This window comes from Protomyctophum parallelum (assembly GCF_964188405.1).
Source record: "Protomyctophum parallelum genome assembly, chromosome: 3".
Classification (NCBI taxonomy): domain Eukaryota; kingdom Metazoa; phylum Chordata; class Actinopteri; order Myctophiformes; family Myctophidae; genus Protomyctophum; species Protomyctophum parallelum.
In genome coordinates, this window is record NC_139698.1 from 26,556,054 (window position 1) to 26,570,070 (window position 14,017).

General features: G+C 42.6%; 1 protein-coding gene across 3 annotated transcripts in view; it reads left to right on the top strand.

The window, feature by feature from the left end:
- Positions 1–13,665, top strand: part of zyx (zyxin) — a 29,253-nt gene extending 15,588 nt beyond the window's left edge. For all 3 annotated transcript variants that reach the window (XM_083761848.1, XM_083761849.1, XM_083761850.1), the window contains exons 4-10: positions 1,771–1,866; positions 2,931–3,542; positions 5,029–5,170; positions 6,329–6,498; positions 8,674–8,852; positions 9,308–9,428; positions 10,673–13,665. In XM_083761848.1, the coding sequence (XP_083617974.1) occupies positions 1,771–1,866; positions 2,931–3,542; positions 5,029–5,170; positions 6,329–6,498; positions 8,674–8,852; positions 9,308–9,428; positions 10,673–10,786 (1,434 nt within the window). In that variant the 3' untranslated portion in view covers positions 10,787–13,665. The remainder of the gene's footprint in view (positions 1–1,770; positions 1,867–2,930; positions 3,543–5,028; positions 5,171–6,328; positions 6,499–8,673; positions 8,853–9,307; positions 9,429–10,672) is intronic.
- The last annotated feature ends 352 nt before the right edge of the window (positions 13,666–14,017 follow it).

Here is a 14,017-nt window from a genome sequence, read left to right on the forward strand (position 1 = left end):
TCAATTTTTCTCATTTGGTTGCAAAGCATAATGCATGCCTGATTTATACTGGTAATAGCAGATCTACAAGCTCAGCTATTTTCAGTACTTGCACAACCAAGTATACAGCACACATCCATCAAAGCGGCACGCTCAGTTTTGCAGCAGTGACAGGACCAACCCATTGAACAGGGACCAGAATTATGTCGGACAAGAAGAGCTTGTTTCAATTTCAGAAAGGCAAACGATGCAGAATGTGAGTCAAACTGGTGTGTGAAGGTGTCCTCAATGTACAATGTCTATTCTATTACTTTACTTAGGACTGCTACCATCATAGCTTCAATGATAATACCAATTATGCTCGACTATTCTTCTTGATGAATTCAGCGAACATTTCACTCTGCTCACACTGGCTATGTTCCGGTAAGATACACCGATATTCTATCACTTTTTGTTGAATTCGGAAATGAACAGAGTGTTCCCGATTATACATGCAACTGTAAGCCTGGTTTATGCTTCAGTCACACGTATATAAATGTAATGTGTATTTTTGAAAAAGCAGTCGAAGGCACGATTCAGGTTTAGTGTAACCATCTGTCATCGTCCTTTCCCTGCACCTTTGTACTCCTATGGCATCTGCTTCCTTTCATCCTGAAACCTTTAAGTCACAGAACGCAACCACTGTGTGTTCAGTATATCATCTCTTCCGGGCGGAAACCTGGTTATCTCCATATCTATGTTTTTGAGTGGTGCAACCACTCCTACAAGCAGCAATGTCCGTGTACCTGTGTGTGTATGTACCTGTGTGTGTACCTGTTTGTTTGTATGTATGTATAAGTGAGCATGATTATGTGACTTAATAATAGCAGTAGGGGGCGCCAGAAACAGTGAGAGGGGTAGTAGCAGCAATGTCCGTGTACCTGTGTGTGTGTGTGTGTACCTGTTTTTTGAGTGGTGCAACCACTCCTACAAGCAGCAATGTCTGTGTACCCGTGTGTGTGTGTACCTGTTTGTTTGTATGTATGTATAAGTGAGCATGAGTATGTGACTTAATAATAGCAGTAGGGGGCGCCAGAAACAGTGAGAGGGGTAGTAGCAGCAATGTCCGTGTACCTGTGTGTGTGTGTGTGTGTACCTGTTTGTATGTATAAGTGAGCACGAGTATGTGACTTAATAATAGCAGTAGGGGGCGCCAGAAACAGTGAGAGGGGTAGTGCTGTGTCTCTAATGAGAGAGAGAGAGAGAGAGGGGGGGGGGGGGGAGGGGGGGGGAATTGCACCACTCAGTTCACACGTGTGTGATTTTTATTAAATTTTTTAAAAGATTTGTTATTGGCTTTTCTGCCTTTTATTGATAGTATCAAGTGAAAACTGACAGGAAAGAGGGGGAGAGACATGCAGCAAATGTTGTCATGAACGGGACTCGAACGCGCATCTACATCTACAATCTCACAATGTAGATTTGGTATTTTTGCACATTTTTGAACAATTTGGACATTTAATATTTCAGAAAATGTTCGCCCATAGAGATGAGGCCAAAATTGTACGACAGGTCAGAATCAGTTTTATTTGTCATATTACTAGTTTACATTTGTAAATCAGTGGTTTTATATTTTATACATATTTAGCCGGTGAAAAGTGACTAAATTATAACTACATTGGAAAACAGATTTTGGACACGTGTGTGTGTGTGTGTGTGTGTGTGTGTGTGTGTGTGTGTGTGTGTGTGTGTGTGTGTGTGTGTGTGTGTGGTGATTCTGTTTCATCCCTGTGTTTCTGCTCCTCCTGTCAGAGGGGGATGGAGAAGCAGACCAGTTTTGACCAGCAGCTGGACTCACTGACTGACCTGCTGACTGAGATGGAGACCAGAGGACCCTTCAACCCCAAGGTAGCACTGCAGAAGAGAAGAGAGTGGGAACATGCAAGAAAATTAATGGCAGCAAAGAAAGAGAGGGGGGAATAAATTGTAAAGAAGAGAAGGAAAGGAAAGAAAATCTGATTTAATGAGCCAGGGCTGTGGAGCACAGCTCAAAGATTAGCTGCATCGACACAAAACCATGACAGGTTTCAGAGAACAGCTACAGGAGAACATGAGTGACGACGAGCCAGGGAGCAGCGCAGAATAACGCAGAGGGTGAAACCACTGCAGACTTTTGAGTCACAGGAGACTCGGTGTAGGTATTCCGCACCCCCAGAAATGGAATGATGTGGTCAGAGAGAGGGCGAGAACAGAAAAGAAAGCAAATAGTGGAAATAGTTCGGAGAGGTGCCAGGGTTGGTCGGTTTTTTGTCTCCGATCAGCGTTTAAAACTCTGTGCTGATTGAGCCACAAACACAACACGCAGGAGGTCAGAGCGAACAAAGGCAGAGGGCGGGCTAGGCGGTCAGTGACTCAACGCTGAACGGGGAAGAAATGCTCAGTGAGAGCGAGTGATGCATACACAACTGACTGGAGAGTGTTGTGATGTGTGTGATGAGGGCAGATTGTACTGCCAGGGATCTGGTGAGGGAGGGGGGGGGGGGGGAGAGAGAGAGAGGGCCATAAAAGGAGAGTGTTTTTATCCAACTGGGAGGAACTGGTTTGTGGCTGCTCCAAATAACCACCAGAAAGACACATTCACGTCTGATAAGCTCAAACCGTGGAGTCCCTCCAAATTGTTTGCTTTAGTTCAAGTGCCTCTTTGCTCAATGTTATTAAGGAGCGCTGGCTGGTTGCAGCCTCTTGGCGTCCAGCGCTGCACGCTAGCACTGAGGAAGGAATTGATGGAATTTTAATAACTTTTCTGATAAAACCTCATTGCTGTGTTGTCCATAACAGCCTCACATATTGCATACTCTATCTGACCCATTGACTTCAGGGGGAGCTACAGAATGCATGAGATTAATATAATATCACAAATTGCATCATTGTAAACGCTGACTCCTCGTTCATAGAAGTGTTTCTGTTTACAGCTACCAAGCCAGTATTCTTCAGCACCAGCACCCAAGCCACCAGCCCCTCCTCCCACGGCACCCAAACCCTCCCTCTCCTTCCTGCCTCCCCCGGAGATGGGAGACAAGCCCCCGCCGGCGCCGTGGGCGGAGGAGCTCAGAGCCAGAACCAACCGACAGGGCAGTAACCCACCCGTGGTGCCCAAGACCGCCTTTGGAGGGAGACCAGCCACCTCGGCCGCCGCCCTGGCCCAGAAACTCAACCAGAGTTTGAATCACAGCCCCGCGCCGTTCGGCAGTGGGGCGCCCAGGCCCGGCCCCGTCAGCTCGTTCTCTCCCCCTGCCTCTGCTAACTCCTTCCCTCCTCCTCCACCCGCCGCTCCTCCGGCCCCCGCCGCCTCCCTCCCTCCTCCGCCCGCCGCTCCCCCGGCCCCCGCCAGCTCCCTCCCTCCTCCGCCCGCTGCTCCGCCGGCTCCACCCACCAACGTGGCGCCTCCCCCAGCCTCCAACCACATCAGGAGTCCTCCTGTTGCTCCCGTCGGTCAGCAGAATGTGGCCCCGCCTACCTCTCAGCCCAAGATGATTTCATCCTCCTCCTTCCAACAGCCAGCGAAAAGCCCTCCTTCATCAACGGTACGGTCCTGCATATTTCACATGGGGGCATTTAGTAGATATTGTCTCAATGTGGGTTCCAGCCGGTGAGGGCTTCCAGGGGCTCCCCAGCTAAATGATTTATAGGTAGGAACCCAGGTCCATTTGGTTCTATTCGTGCACTCTCAGTTAAATAAACACTCAGGATCTTGGTGTAGATGGGATCCCAGATGTGAAACTCGTTTCGGTCTAATATCAAACTGGTGGTCCTTGAAATTAAAAACGTTGAGAATCACTGCTCTAGTGGGACACAAAGTCAAGCTGCTTCAAATGCTGCAAACAGCTTTATAGGTTTAAGTTACTACCGTTGCCAGCATCCTGTAAAACAATGTACAGTCACACTTTGCTGCCCTTTGATATTGTATACAGAGAGCGGTGTATGTTCTGCATCTTGTATGACTGCAGGTACAGTATAACTATAATGTACAGTAGGTAGCAGTCAACAGGAGAGCTACAGTACTCCATATTTTAAAACATCAAACACAGGTCATGCGCTGTGCAAAGGTTTTCAGAAGCCATCTGTCCAACCGTAACTAACCAACACAGCTCTATCATCAGAAGAATGCACTTGCCTCAGTATGCAGGTTTGAACTGGTATAAATAATGGATATTGCACACGCCACATCACTTACACAGCCAAGCAATCTGGCAGGTCAAATAGGTCCATCTGTGCTGCTGTAAAGCACTGGTCCTTGGGGCGGGGGGGGGGAGTGGAAGGCTCTCCAGGTAAATGATTGATAGTTAGGAACCAGATAAAAGTGATAATAAATAAGCCTAGAAGGCTAGAACCTTGGCAGAGTACTTGAATGAAGTGTGGAGGCTAGCAACTAGACACCACGTTGATGCTATTCTGATTTTGGCAGTGGGATTATAAGGATATTACTTTAAGTTTTGAACCGGTAACCTTAATCAGTGGTAGGAGAATGGAACCGCACAGTAGAGGAATCTTCTTTTGTTTTTTTATTGTTTATGTGACTTCCGAATTACAAGTACTGTGTTTTCAAATTATTTGAATTGAATTTTAATTATGAAAAGTATCTGTTACCCTGCCTTTAAGGGTCTGTACACCCTCAGGGTTAAACACGAGAGGATTTTACCGCGTTAGTAATATTATCAACTCAACACCAGTTACTATGTCTGCAGTGTATTTCCCTTCCTCTTTGTTTCCTGTTTATTTGTGTACATGCATCCTGCCTTAAGTTGAAATAAGGTTTTCAGTGCTTGTGTCGGTGAACCTGCTTGCCTTGTTGTACTTACTGAACTCACAATAAGGAACACCTGCTGTATTATTCTTGTGTGTGTGTGTGTGTGTGTGTGTGTGTGTGTGTGTGTGTGTGTGTGTGTGTGTGTGTGTGTGTGTGTGTGTGTGTGTGTGTGTGTGTGTGTGTGTGTGTGTGTGTGTGTGTGTGTGTGTGTGTGTGTGTGTGTGTGTGTGTGTGTGTGTGTGTGTGTGTGTGTGTGTGTGTAGCCCTCTCCCCCTGGTCCAGTTGCGGTCCCAGGTGGTGGTGTTCCTTTCACCATGAGGGACGTGGAGGAGCTGGAGAGAATGACCAAGGACTTTATCAAAGACATGGACACACATGCGCCAGTCATCACCTCGCCACCTACAGGTGCACAGATTGATTGAAAATGTTATAGTATGTAGAATGGGTACATTTCAAACAAAAGCACAGGTCAGTACAAAAACTGCTGCGAGGATGAAACCAGAAAAGCACTAAGACTTATTTACAACAGGGTCCTCCATTTTCAATTCTTCACAACATTTAAAGAAATCTATATACAGTTAAAGAAAAAAAGGAAAAAACATGTACAGCATGGGGAATACACGCACAGTCGCATGCACACACACACACACACACACACACATACAGAGTATAGTGCGTGTGTGTGATTGTGCAGTTTAGAGCTATTGAAATCTTTCATTTAATTCTGAACACGAACTGCATTTAATAATAGTCAAGACATTGAAACAAAACGCAGCTAATTTCCCCAAGGCTAAAAAAAAGAAAAGATTGATGACATTATGTAGCATAATAATCAGGCTAATCATTCTGTCCATAATAATCGCACAGCCCTCCTTTGGTCCAACCATTGTGTACATTGTTAATCCACCCTGTGCTCGCAGAGTATCTTAATTACTAATCAGTAATTTTATTGCAACCCACATGCACACTCTCTCCACTATGTCAGTGATGGGCAAATCTCAACCAGAAAACCACCAGCAAGAATCAGGAAAACAGCATGATGTCAGATGTTTTTATAACACAGTAAACACACTAATTTTTCCAGATTACTTTAAAGCTTTTAATCACATAGAGATAAAGAAAACTTTATTGTCCATTAAATCTTGCATAAAATGGAAATTTGGCACACTGGCAGTCAGTATACAACAATAAAAACAACATTAACGGTACATAAAATACACAAATGCAGTAAAATACTATATACCATAAATAATAAATAATCATGGTGGGGATTTATAAGACCCTATTAAAAAACATCAAGCTGGCCTGGGCCGCGGCTGAGCTGTCCTTTAAATGAAATCAAGCTCACAAAATATCACACACACCAAGACGCTTTTCTTTTTTCTTTTTTTACATTTAGAGGAATACTAGAGGACATCCGGCTGAATGTGTTTAATCTGTCAACAACTTCCCACGTTCACTTGTCAAATGCAACCATTCTGTGATCATCTGTGGCATATAAAAAAAAGTGCTTGAAACCTGTCAGTGGACATTGTGTCTCACTCGCCCCCTTGTCGCCCCCAGAGGTCTGTGGGAAGTGCGGCGAGGCGTTGTCCCGCACCCAGCCGGCGGTGAGGGCCATGGACAAACTCTTCCACTCCACCTGCTTCTGCTGCATGATGTGCCATCGCCCCCTGCAGGGCATGCAGTTCTATGACAGGGACAGCTCACCGCAGTGTGAGGACTGCTATGTGGTGAGGATACACATTGCACGCGCACACACACACACACACACACACACACACACGCGCGCGCATATCCTAAGAGTGCCGTCATCCCCATCTGTGATTCCAACATGGCAGCTAGTTTCAGCTTCAAGTGGGTGCATTCGGTTTGCAGCAAGTACACAGAACAGCACTTTCCCTTGGCGACAGTCCAACACTTTCTTTCATTGTTGGACTTTGTTGACCACATCACTATTGGCAAGTATGCGGTCGATATGACCAAAATAAATAGGCATGCAAGGTTGAAAGTGGTTACAAATCAGGGCACGTCAATATAGATCAAAACTTTCAAAGAAATACGAATAGGGCTTAAGAAGGTGTTAAATGAAATAAAGTTTAAGGATGACTTTACATTTACTTGTTTGCTTGTTACATTTATAATTGTGGGTAAATGTTCTTTTCATATACAGTACGTTCTTAATTTGACATTTCTATCTATCAAAAAGTTTTTTGTGTTTTTCTTAAAATTATTTGAGATATATTTAATTAAATTAAGTTTGATTAATACAAATCTGGCATCGGTCGGGCTGTAATGTTGTTTTATAGAGGCAAATGGGACAAAGTCATTAAATAAATGCATGGAATTTATTAGTATCTGTTGAACACGTACTGTAGGAAGCTTCATGCTGGTTTATTTAACCTGCAGGAAGTTGCTTAAGTTCTTCCTAGCATAGAAGCCTATTAGTCACCAGACTTTATGTACTGTAGGTTTGGTGGCTCCTAATCCGACTCAGCTTTCTCCAGACATGTCTTGAGACCCAAATGTTGACTTCAAAGGCCCTGACACACTGAAAGTGTCATTGACATGAGCCCGCATGTCCATCTATTTAATTCCTACAGCAGTCAAACAAATCTAAAACAAACGCATAAATCCACTCCGCTGCAATACAAGTTTGAAAAAAATTATAATTGAAATGTCCAACAATTGTTTGAAAATCTACAAGCACACAACGGGTCAGCGTGAGCTTGTAAAACTGCTATGAAAAAGAAGGGGGAAAAAAATAAAAGAGAACAGAACATTTTTGAACATTTAAGTATTTCACAAATCCAATACAGATGTTTTCTTCAAACTTGGACGGCAGGGGGTTGATTCCCTGCACCACAGAAGAAAAAAGTGCAAGGAATTGACACTGTGATTGTGTGTGTTTGTTCATGCTCGGTCAGTGCAGGATAATACAATGACACTGTGATTGATTGTCTGTACGGTATTCGTTTATGCTCAGTGCACACTGCAGGATAATGCAATGGCACTGAGATTGTGTGTATTTGTTAGGGTTGTGCATAGTGCAGTATACTGTATCGGCTGTACTGTATACAGTCGTTCGTTGCTGATGGTGTGCTCCTAGTATCTGTGCCTTATCTGCTGTTCTGCCTCTGGGGACTGAATTTCCCCGGCGGGATCGATGAGGTTCTCTATCTATATAAGAGATAAGTAAGTGGTGTGCGTGTTACTTTGTAGTTATCTTCAATTAACAATTGCGGCCTCTCGCCCCCACACACACTATTCCATTTTAATGCAGACTCAATACAAGGGTTCCACAGTAGTATTAGTACCACACTACAGTTTTAAATTGGCACCTTGGGCTCAGCAGCACTGCCCTGGAGGATTGTAATCGTTTTCCAAACAACCCACAGTGTTTTCCCCTACAGGCCCACACCAACTGGGATAATGGGTTCAGCTAGATTTACTTTCTTATCGGGCATGGCACTTAAATGTGTATTTTGTTTCCATCGTTTATTGACCTTTCCCGCATGATCGCCGGTCCGTTGTTGTTAAAAACACTGAATCGCTTTTCTGATTGCAGTAAAAGCGTCGCTACCAAGTGTTTAAATTAACAAAAAATCCCACATATACCAGAATGAACGAATGAATAAATAAAAAACAATTATCTAAACAATAATCTAATAAAAAAGATCTAAAATATGAGGATTGGTTTTTGATTGATTGAATACTTAAATAGTCACGAGGTACAGTCAGTCAGAAATGAAGGCTAAAAGCATAACAACCAAAAGTCCTGGGGACTTGTTTCGATTGTGGCGTTCTCCTGTGGCGTTCTCCTGTGTATATAATGGACAAAATCTTGTAGATCGTAACTGTTACCCTAATGCACTCCCCCAACACCCCCTGTTGTTGAACCTGTACAGAACTCTCTGGTGGTGTGCTCACGGTGCGGCGAGAAGATCACAGACCGCGTGCTGAAGGCGGTGGGCCAGTGTTTCCATTCCCACTGCTTCCGCTGCAGCACCTGTGCCTGCAGCCTGGAGGGGGTGCCCTTCATCACCGACGACAACAACAACCCTTACTGTGTCCAGGACTACCACAGGTAACCCCCCCCCTCCCCCAAAGATTGACTTTGACTTTGGAGAAGTTTCTCTTCTTGGCTGCATTTCACTTTTTCATACTTTTTTTTATCACCGATGTGGATATGTTTTATATCTGCTTTTGGTCAGGCTGAAGTAAATACACGTGTTTTTAGTTTTTAATGATTCAATTTAAGATTTATGTTAAACCTGGAGTCCCTATTTTGGACAGATTTGTCAGAAATACTTTTATATATACGCACACACACACACATAAAAAAAAGCTCACAAAGCATCGCAATTTGACGCTTGCAGATCTGTTATCTTTTCTAGTTGTCATATGACTAAATATATACTGTAGGACCCATCCCCCTTCCCCGCCTTTTGTTTTTCGTACTTTCTACTCTGTGTGTGAGAGAGAGAGAGGGAATATGTGAATGGAAGGTCACACCCCTCTCTGTCTCCCTGTGTGCTCCAGGCGTTTCTCTCCCCTGTGTGTGAGCTGCAATGAACCCATCATTCCTGCTCCAGGCAGCGAGGAGACGGTCAGAGTGGTCGCCCTCGACAAGAATTTCCACCTTAAGTGTTACCGCTGTGAGGTGAGACAGTTACCACACTGCCCTGGAAAGTCTTTTTGAACAAAGTCTCTTTAAGAGTAGTCAGTTATGGTGGCACCATCTTGATACATTCCACATACAAGAGACATGACACTACAAGAGTTCTGTCTCTTGACTGGGAACTCGCCTACATCAAATGTTCCGACATAAAGTCTATGTTTGAAGTCCATGATTTAGCTTCCCAGGCCAAAACGTAGAATAGTTTGTCGGATAAGATTTTGCCCACAATTCCACCATGCTGTATTGATGTGGTACCATAGGAGAGACAACAGGCTGTGTAGACTGTAAATTAAGTAATAATTTAACTCTTGAGAGCGTAAAATAAAATTGCGGGACCATTTGGTATCATTTTACACTCAAGAGTTAAAGATCTACTGTATAAGGGTCCATTTGGTTAGAAAATCATTTAGAGAACCACTGCTCTAGTCTAGTATACTAGACTAGAGCAGATACTGTATATATATATTTTATTGTAGAAAGGTTTATGTGGGTGTGGATTTCATCACAATCATATTAACCACTACTTTGGGCATGTCATTATAGACTAAATCCTTCAAAAAATGTATAGATCGAAAAAATAAAAGAAATGCAGATCTACAAGCTCACAATGTAATACAACAATTCATCAGTCCAGCTTCCTCTTTTTCCGGCTAAAGGAGAGAAGCATAAAACCCTAAAAACATATTTTTCTCTATGCATTTTGTTTGAATTCCTCTTACAGACTGGAGGGGAGATCAATATTTTAAAAGCCTTTTAGTTCTTGAAAAAGAACACTTCATTAAACTTTAACAACCGCAGACTGGTGTGGTGAGGTTATCATTATTTAACAAGCCTAATCAATTTTAGAATGAGAACATGAAAGGTATCCGGTAGTCAACACAATGTTTTCAACAATAACCTTGAACTTGCAAAATAAAACATTTTAATTGGATGGACTTGTGTCGTTAAAATATCTCCACGTCAGATAGTTATTCTTCTTGTCCGTATTTCATTCTGCAAGTTGTAAACTTTATAGGCGAGGTCTCTATAAGGAGAATATACAGTATATTTGAGTATAAGAATGAGATGTTTACGACAATTTCATAAATCATACACAAACCATGTCATGAGATGATTTCTGCGTTCAGATCTGTGCTGGTTTCTATGTTCGATTGATAAATGAGGGCCAATGTGTGCCAGTGTGCAACAGTGTAACTCAATAAGTCGTTCTCCCTGCTTTGTTGTAGGACTGCGCGCGCCCGCTCTCCATAGAAGCAGATGCCGACGGCTGCTACCCATTGGACGGCAGAATCCTTTGCATGAAGTGCCACACCCAGCGAGCCAGGCAGGCCATGCAGTGATTAGCGGAAGCGGCCATCACTCAAAGTCCAAACTATATGAACCAAAACTCAAGAGCACAGGATCCATTCAGCTGCCATTTTTGCCTTTGCGACAGGGCTTTCTACATGTGCGCAGGTGTGAGTGAGCACGTTGACCGAGTATATGAGGGTGCAAGTGCAAAAAGAGCGCGTTTGCATGATGCCGATACATTGTAATGTTCTCTCTCCTTCCCCTCTTCGGTGCAGAGGTAATGTACTGCACCGGAAAACAGACTTTCCTCTCCTCGCAAATCTCTCTTCTGCTTGGCCTTCTTGTTTCTCATACCAGCCAATAATTCCATGGCCCGTTCTATGTTTACGCTGAATCTCCCAGCAGAACTTGCACAAGACCAGCTTTGTCAAAAGAGCAGCCACATCAGTGTCCTTTCCTACTCGCTGTCGCCTCAACACCCCAATAGACGGCGGCTTTATGTTGAGGTGTACTTTTGTCCATCCCCTCTCTTGCCTGTCAGTGTTATGAATGGTGAAAGTGGGGGAAAATAATATTCGTAATCACTAACCTATACTAAAGTCAAGTGTGGAAGCCCATTTCTGGCACTGAATAAAATGTATATGTATCTTTTTCCTCTTGACCCATTTAGACCTGACGTCGAAATAAATAAAAAATCTTCTAAACCATGACAATTTTCGGAAAGATTTGAGGCACATTTTAACGATTTTTCAAAAATAGCAGAACTACAAGCTATCACCAAAAGGGGTTCCCGCCCAAAATGGGTTAACCCATACGCAACTTCATGTCTCTAATGGGTGTTTATTTTGCAGCTGTGACTTGTTTGTCTTTTCTTGAAATGTCCTACTCATATTTGTTAGAGTTTTGTTTTTAATTCTGACGTATGAAGTCATAACTGTCTCTCAAGTCTCAATACAGACCCTTTTAACTTTATTTAGTGACACGACAAATGGGCTTCCATACTAAATAACAGGGCACAAGACTTTTCGACTCTGGTTGGCTGGTAGGACAGTACACCTTTATGCCAGTTTTATACTTGGTAGGTGTTGTGCACCGAAAATAGCAGATCTACAAGCTACATAGTGTCTTGTTGTCCGTCTATTTTTGGTGTGTGACATGGCGCGCAAAATCAGGCAATAGCCCAGTTGTAGTGCCTGCAAACCTCTTGCTTATCTGCCTACAGAGTGCTTTCTCTCATCGCTTTGCTCTCACAGCATGGCATTCTATGACCTGACTGCAAAAAAGAATAAGAAAGAAACTGACCAAAACAGTGAATGTCGCTCTTGTTAGTATTTTATCTTTGTGTGATGTGCATTTTTTGATTTATTATACAGTAGGCATGCCCTGGTGACAAATGACTTTGTAGTTGTTGTTGCCCTCGTCGTATGATCACACAGCCCGAGGGAAAGCCGAGATCAAACTGATGGTTCTCTTGTGAAAAGAATCTGATGCTGATTTTAAAGCGCTTTAAAGTATTTTTGCATGTTATTGCCATTAAAAACAAAGAACAAAGTTAAGCACAGATTCCATTCCAATGAGCTCATGTTGTTAAATGTAAGCGTGGTACTGTAAATGTTGGCTGCCCGGCTGGAAACAGGACCTAAATAGATCATTGCACAGTTCCATATTAATGCCTTTTTTGGTGAAATAATGTATGGAAATGTATTAATATCGCTTTAGTCTCAGAATGATGCTAATGTCACAGCACAAGATGCATTCTGTGAAAGGTCGCATTCGGAAATAGCGCACTGTGCAATGCAAAGTAATAGGTGCGCTCCGGTGTGGTATTTCCGAACGCGCCCAAAGAGTGCATTATGGAGGAATACAGTATGCTGTATCGATGACTTGCTGGAAATAGTTTTTCTTTTTGCTGGCATTTACGGCTCTGAATTATGTCAGTGTCTTGGAGCTTAGTATTAAGTACATAATTGAAAAACCTACTGTAATGTCACCTTAGAACTTAGAACCTTTGTTTTGTTTTCCTTGCTCCATGGTTACCAGAATCGGTTGAATACAATTTGTCCTGACGGTAGAGAAGCACAGTCTAATAGCATTGAGCTCTATTCCCACATGTGTCAGCCATTTATTGTAAACATACAGTGATCAAACCCTCCAAAATGTATTTCAAATTTGACAGTGGATGTAAAAACCACTGTCTGTTCTTGTGGCATTCACTCACTATGTTTTTTTCTTCTTTTTTTGGTATACTATTTTTTTTATTTTGTGTTGTGCACAGTATATTGGTCATGTTCGTTTTTTGATATTATCCTAGTGAATACCACTATTTTCCATTCATCTATTGTACTTTTGTGTGTTCATCCGTTCTACTTCATCAGTACTTCATCGGTTACATTGGCAATGTGCCTTCTCCATCTTTTGTATTCCATTGTTGTTTTTTTTGTATTGAGCCTGTGCATTCATAGTTATTCATTCCTTTAAAATTAAAAATTCCTATGTCTTCTCGGATTAATCCTGATTAAACAGCATTTAGGATGGCTAACAGAACATCCGAACCCTATGGCCAAATGTGACTTAGCATTGCATGTTAGCTCTGTTGTTGGTGGTATATCCTGTTTTTAGTATTAATATCACTGTTAACTTTATTTTTTAATTTTTTGCACAAACTCATTTGTGACCATGCCTTTATCATCACAGCGTGCTCACATTTTATGGGGCCTTCACAGTTGCATTTATTTAAAATTGTCAAGTGGTATTACATTAATTATAATTGCCTTGTCTTTCCATATAGTTCTCTTTTTATTATAAATTCCCATTACATTTGTGTGAATGTGTATTTGTTTACGGTTAAACATGCCTTCATTATTTACCTCCCTCCTTTCGTTGGGCTGTATTAGGACATTTTAAAAATAAACTGCTAATTGCCAAAATATCTGCTGTCTTTCTTAAATTAATTAAACCCACGTGTTAGCTAAATGTAACCCTGTGTGAGATTAGAATTATAGACAAAGCATAGGAAATTTGTGGTGGTGTTTTCAGTCACCATATTTTGTCTTCCTCTCCTCACAAAACATGTTATGTTCAAGGTCAAGTGTCAAGGAAGGAGACCCGGTGACCGTCACGAGTCGACCCCCGTCCCCCCTATCAGCTCACACCAGCCACGCGTTCCACTGATAGTGACTACAGCAGACGTATGTGTGTGTGTGTGTTTGGTTTCAGCAAAATAAGAGGGCTCTCATAAAGTAGAATTCATGAGAGCCCTTGTAAATGCAATGTTCAAGCCA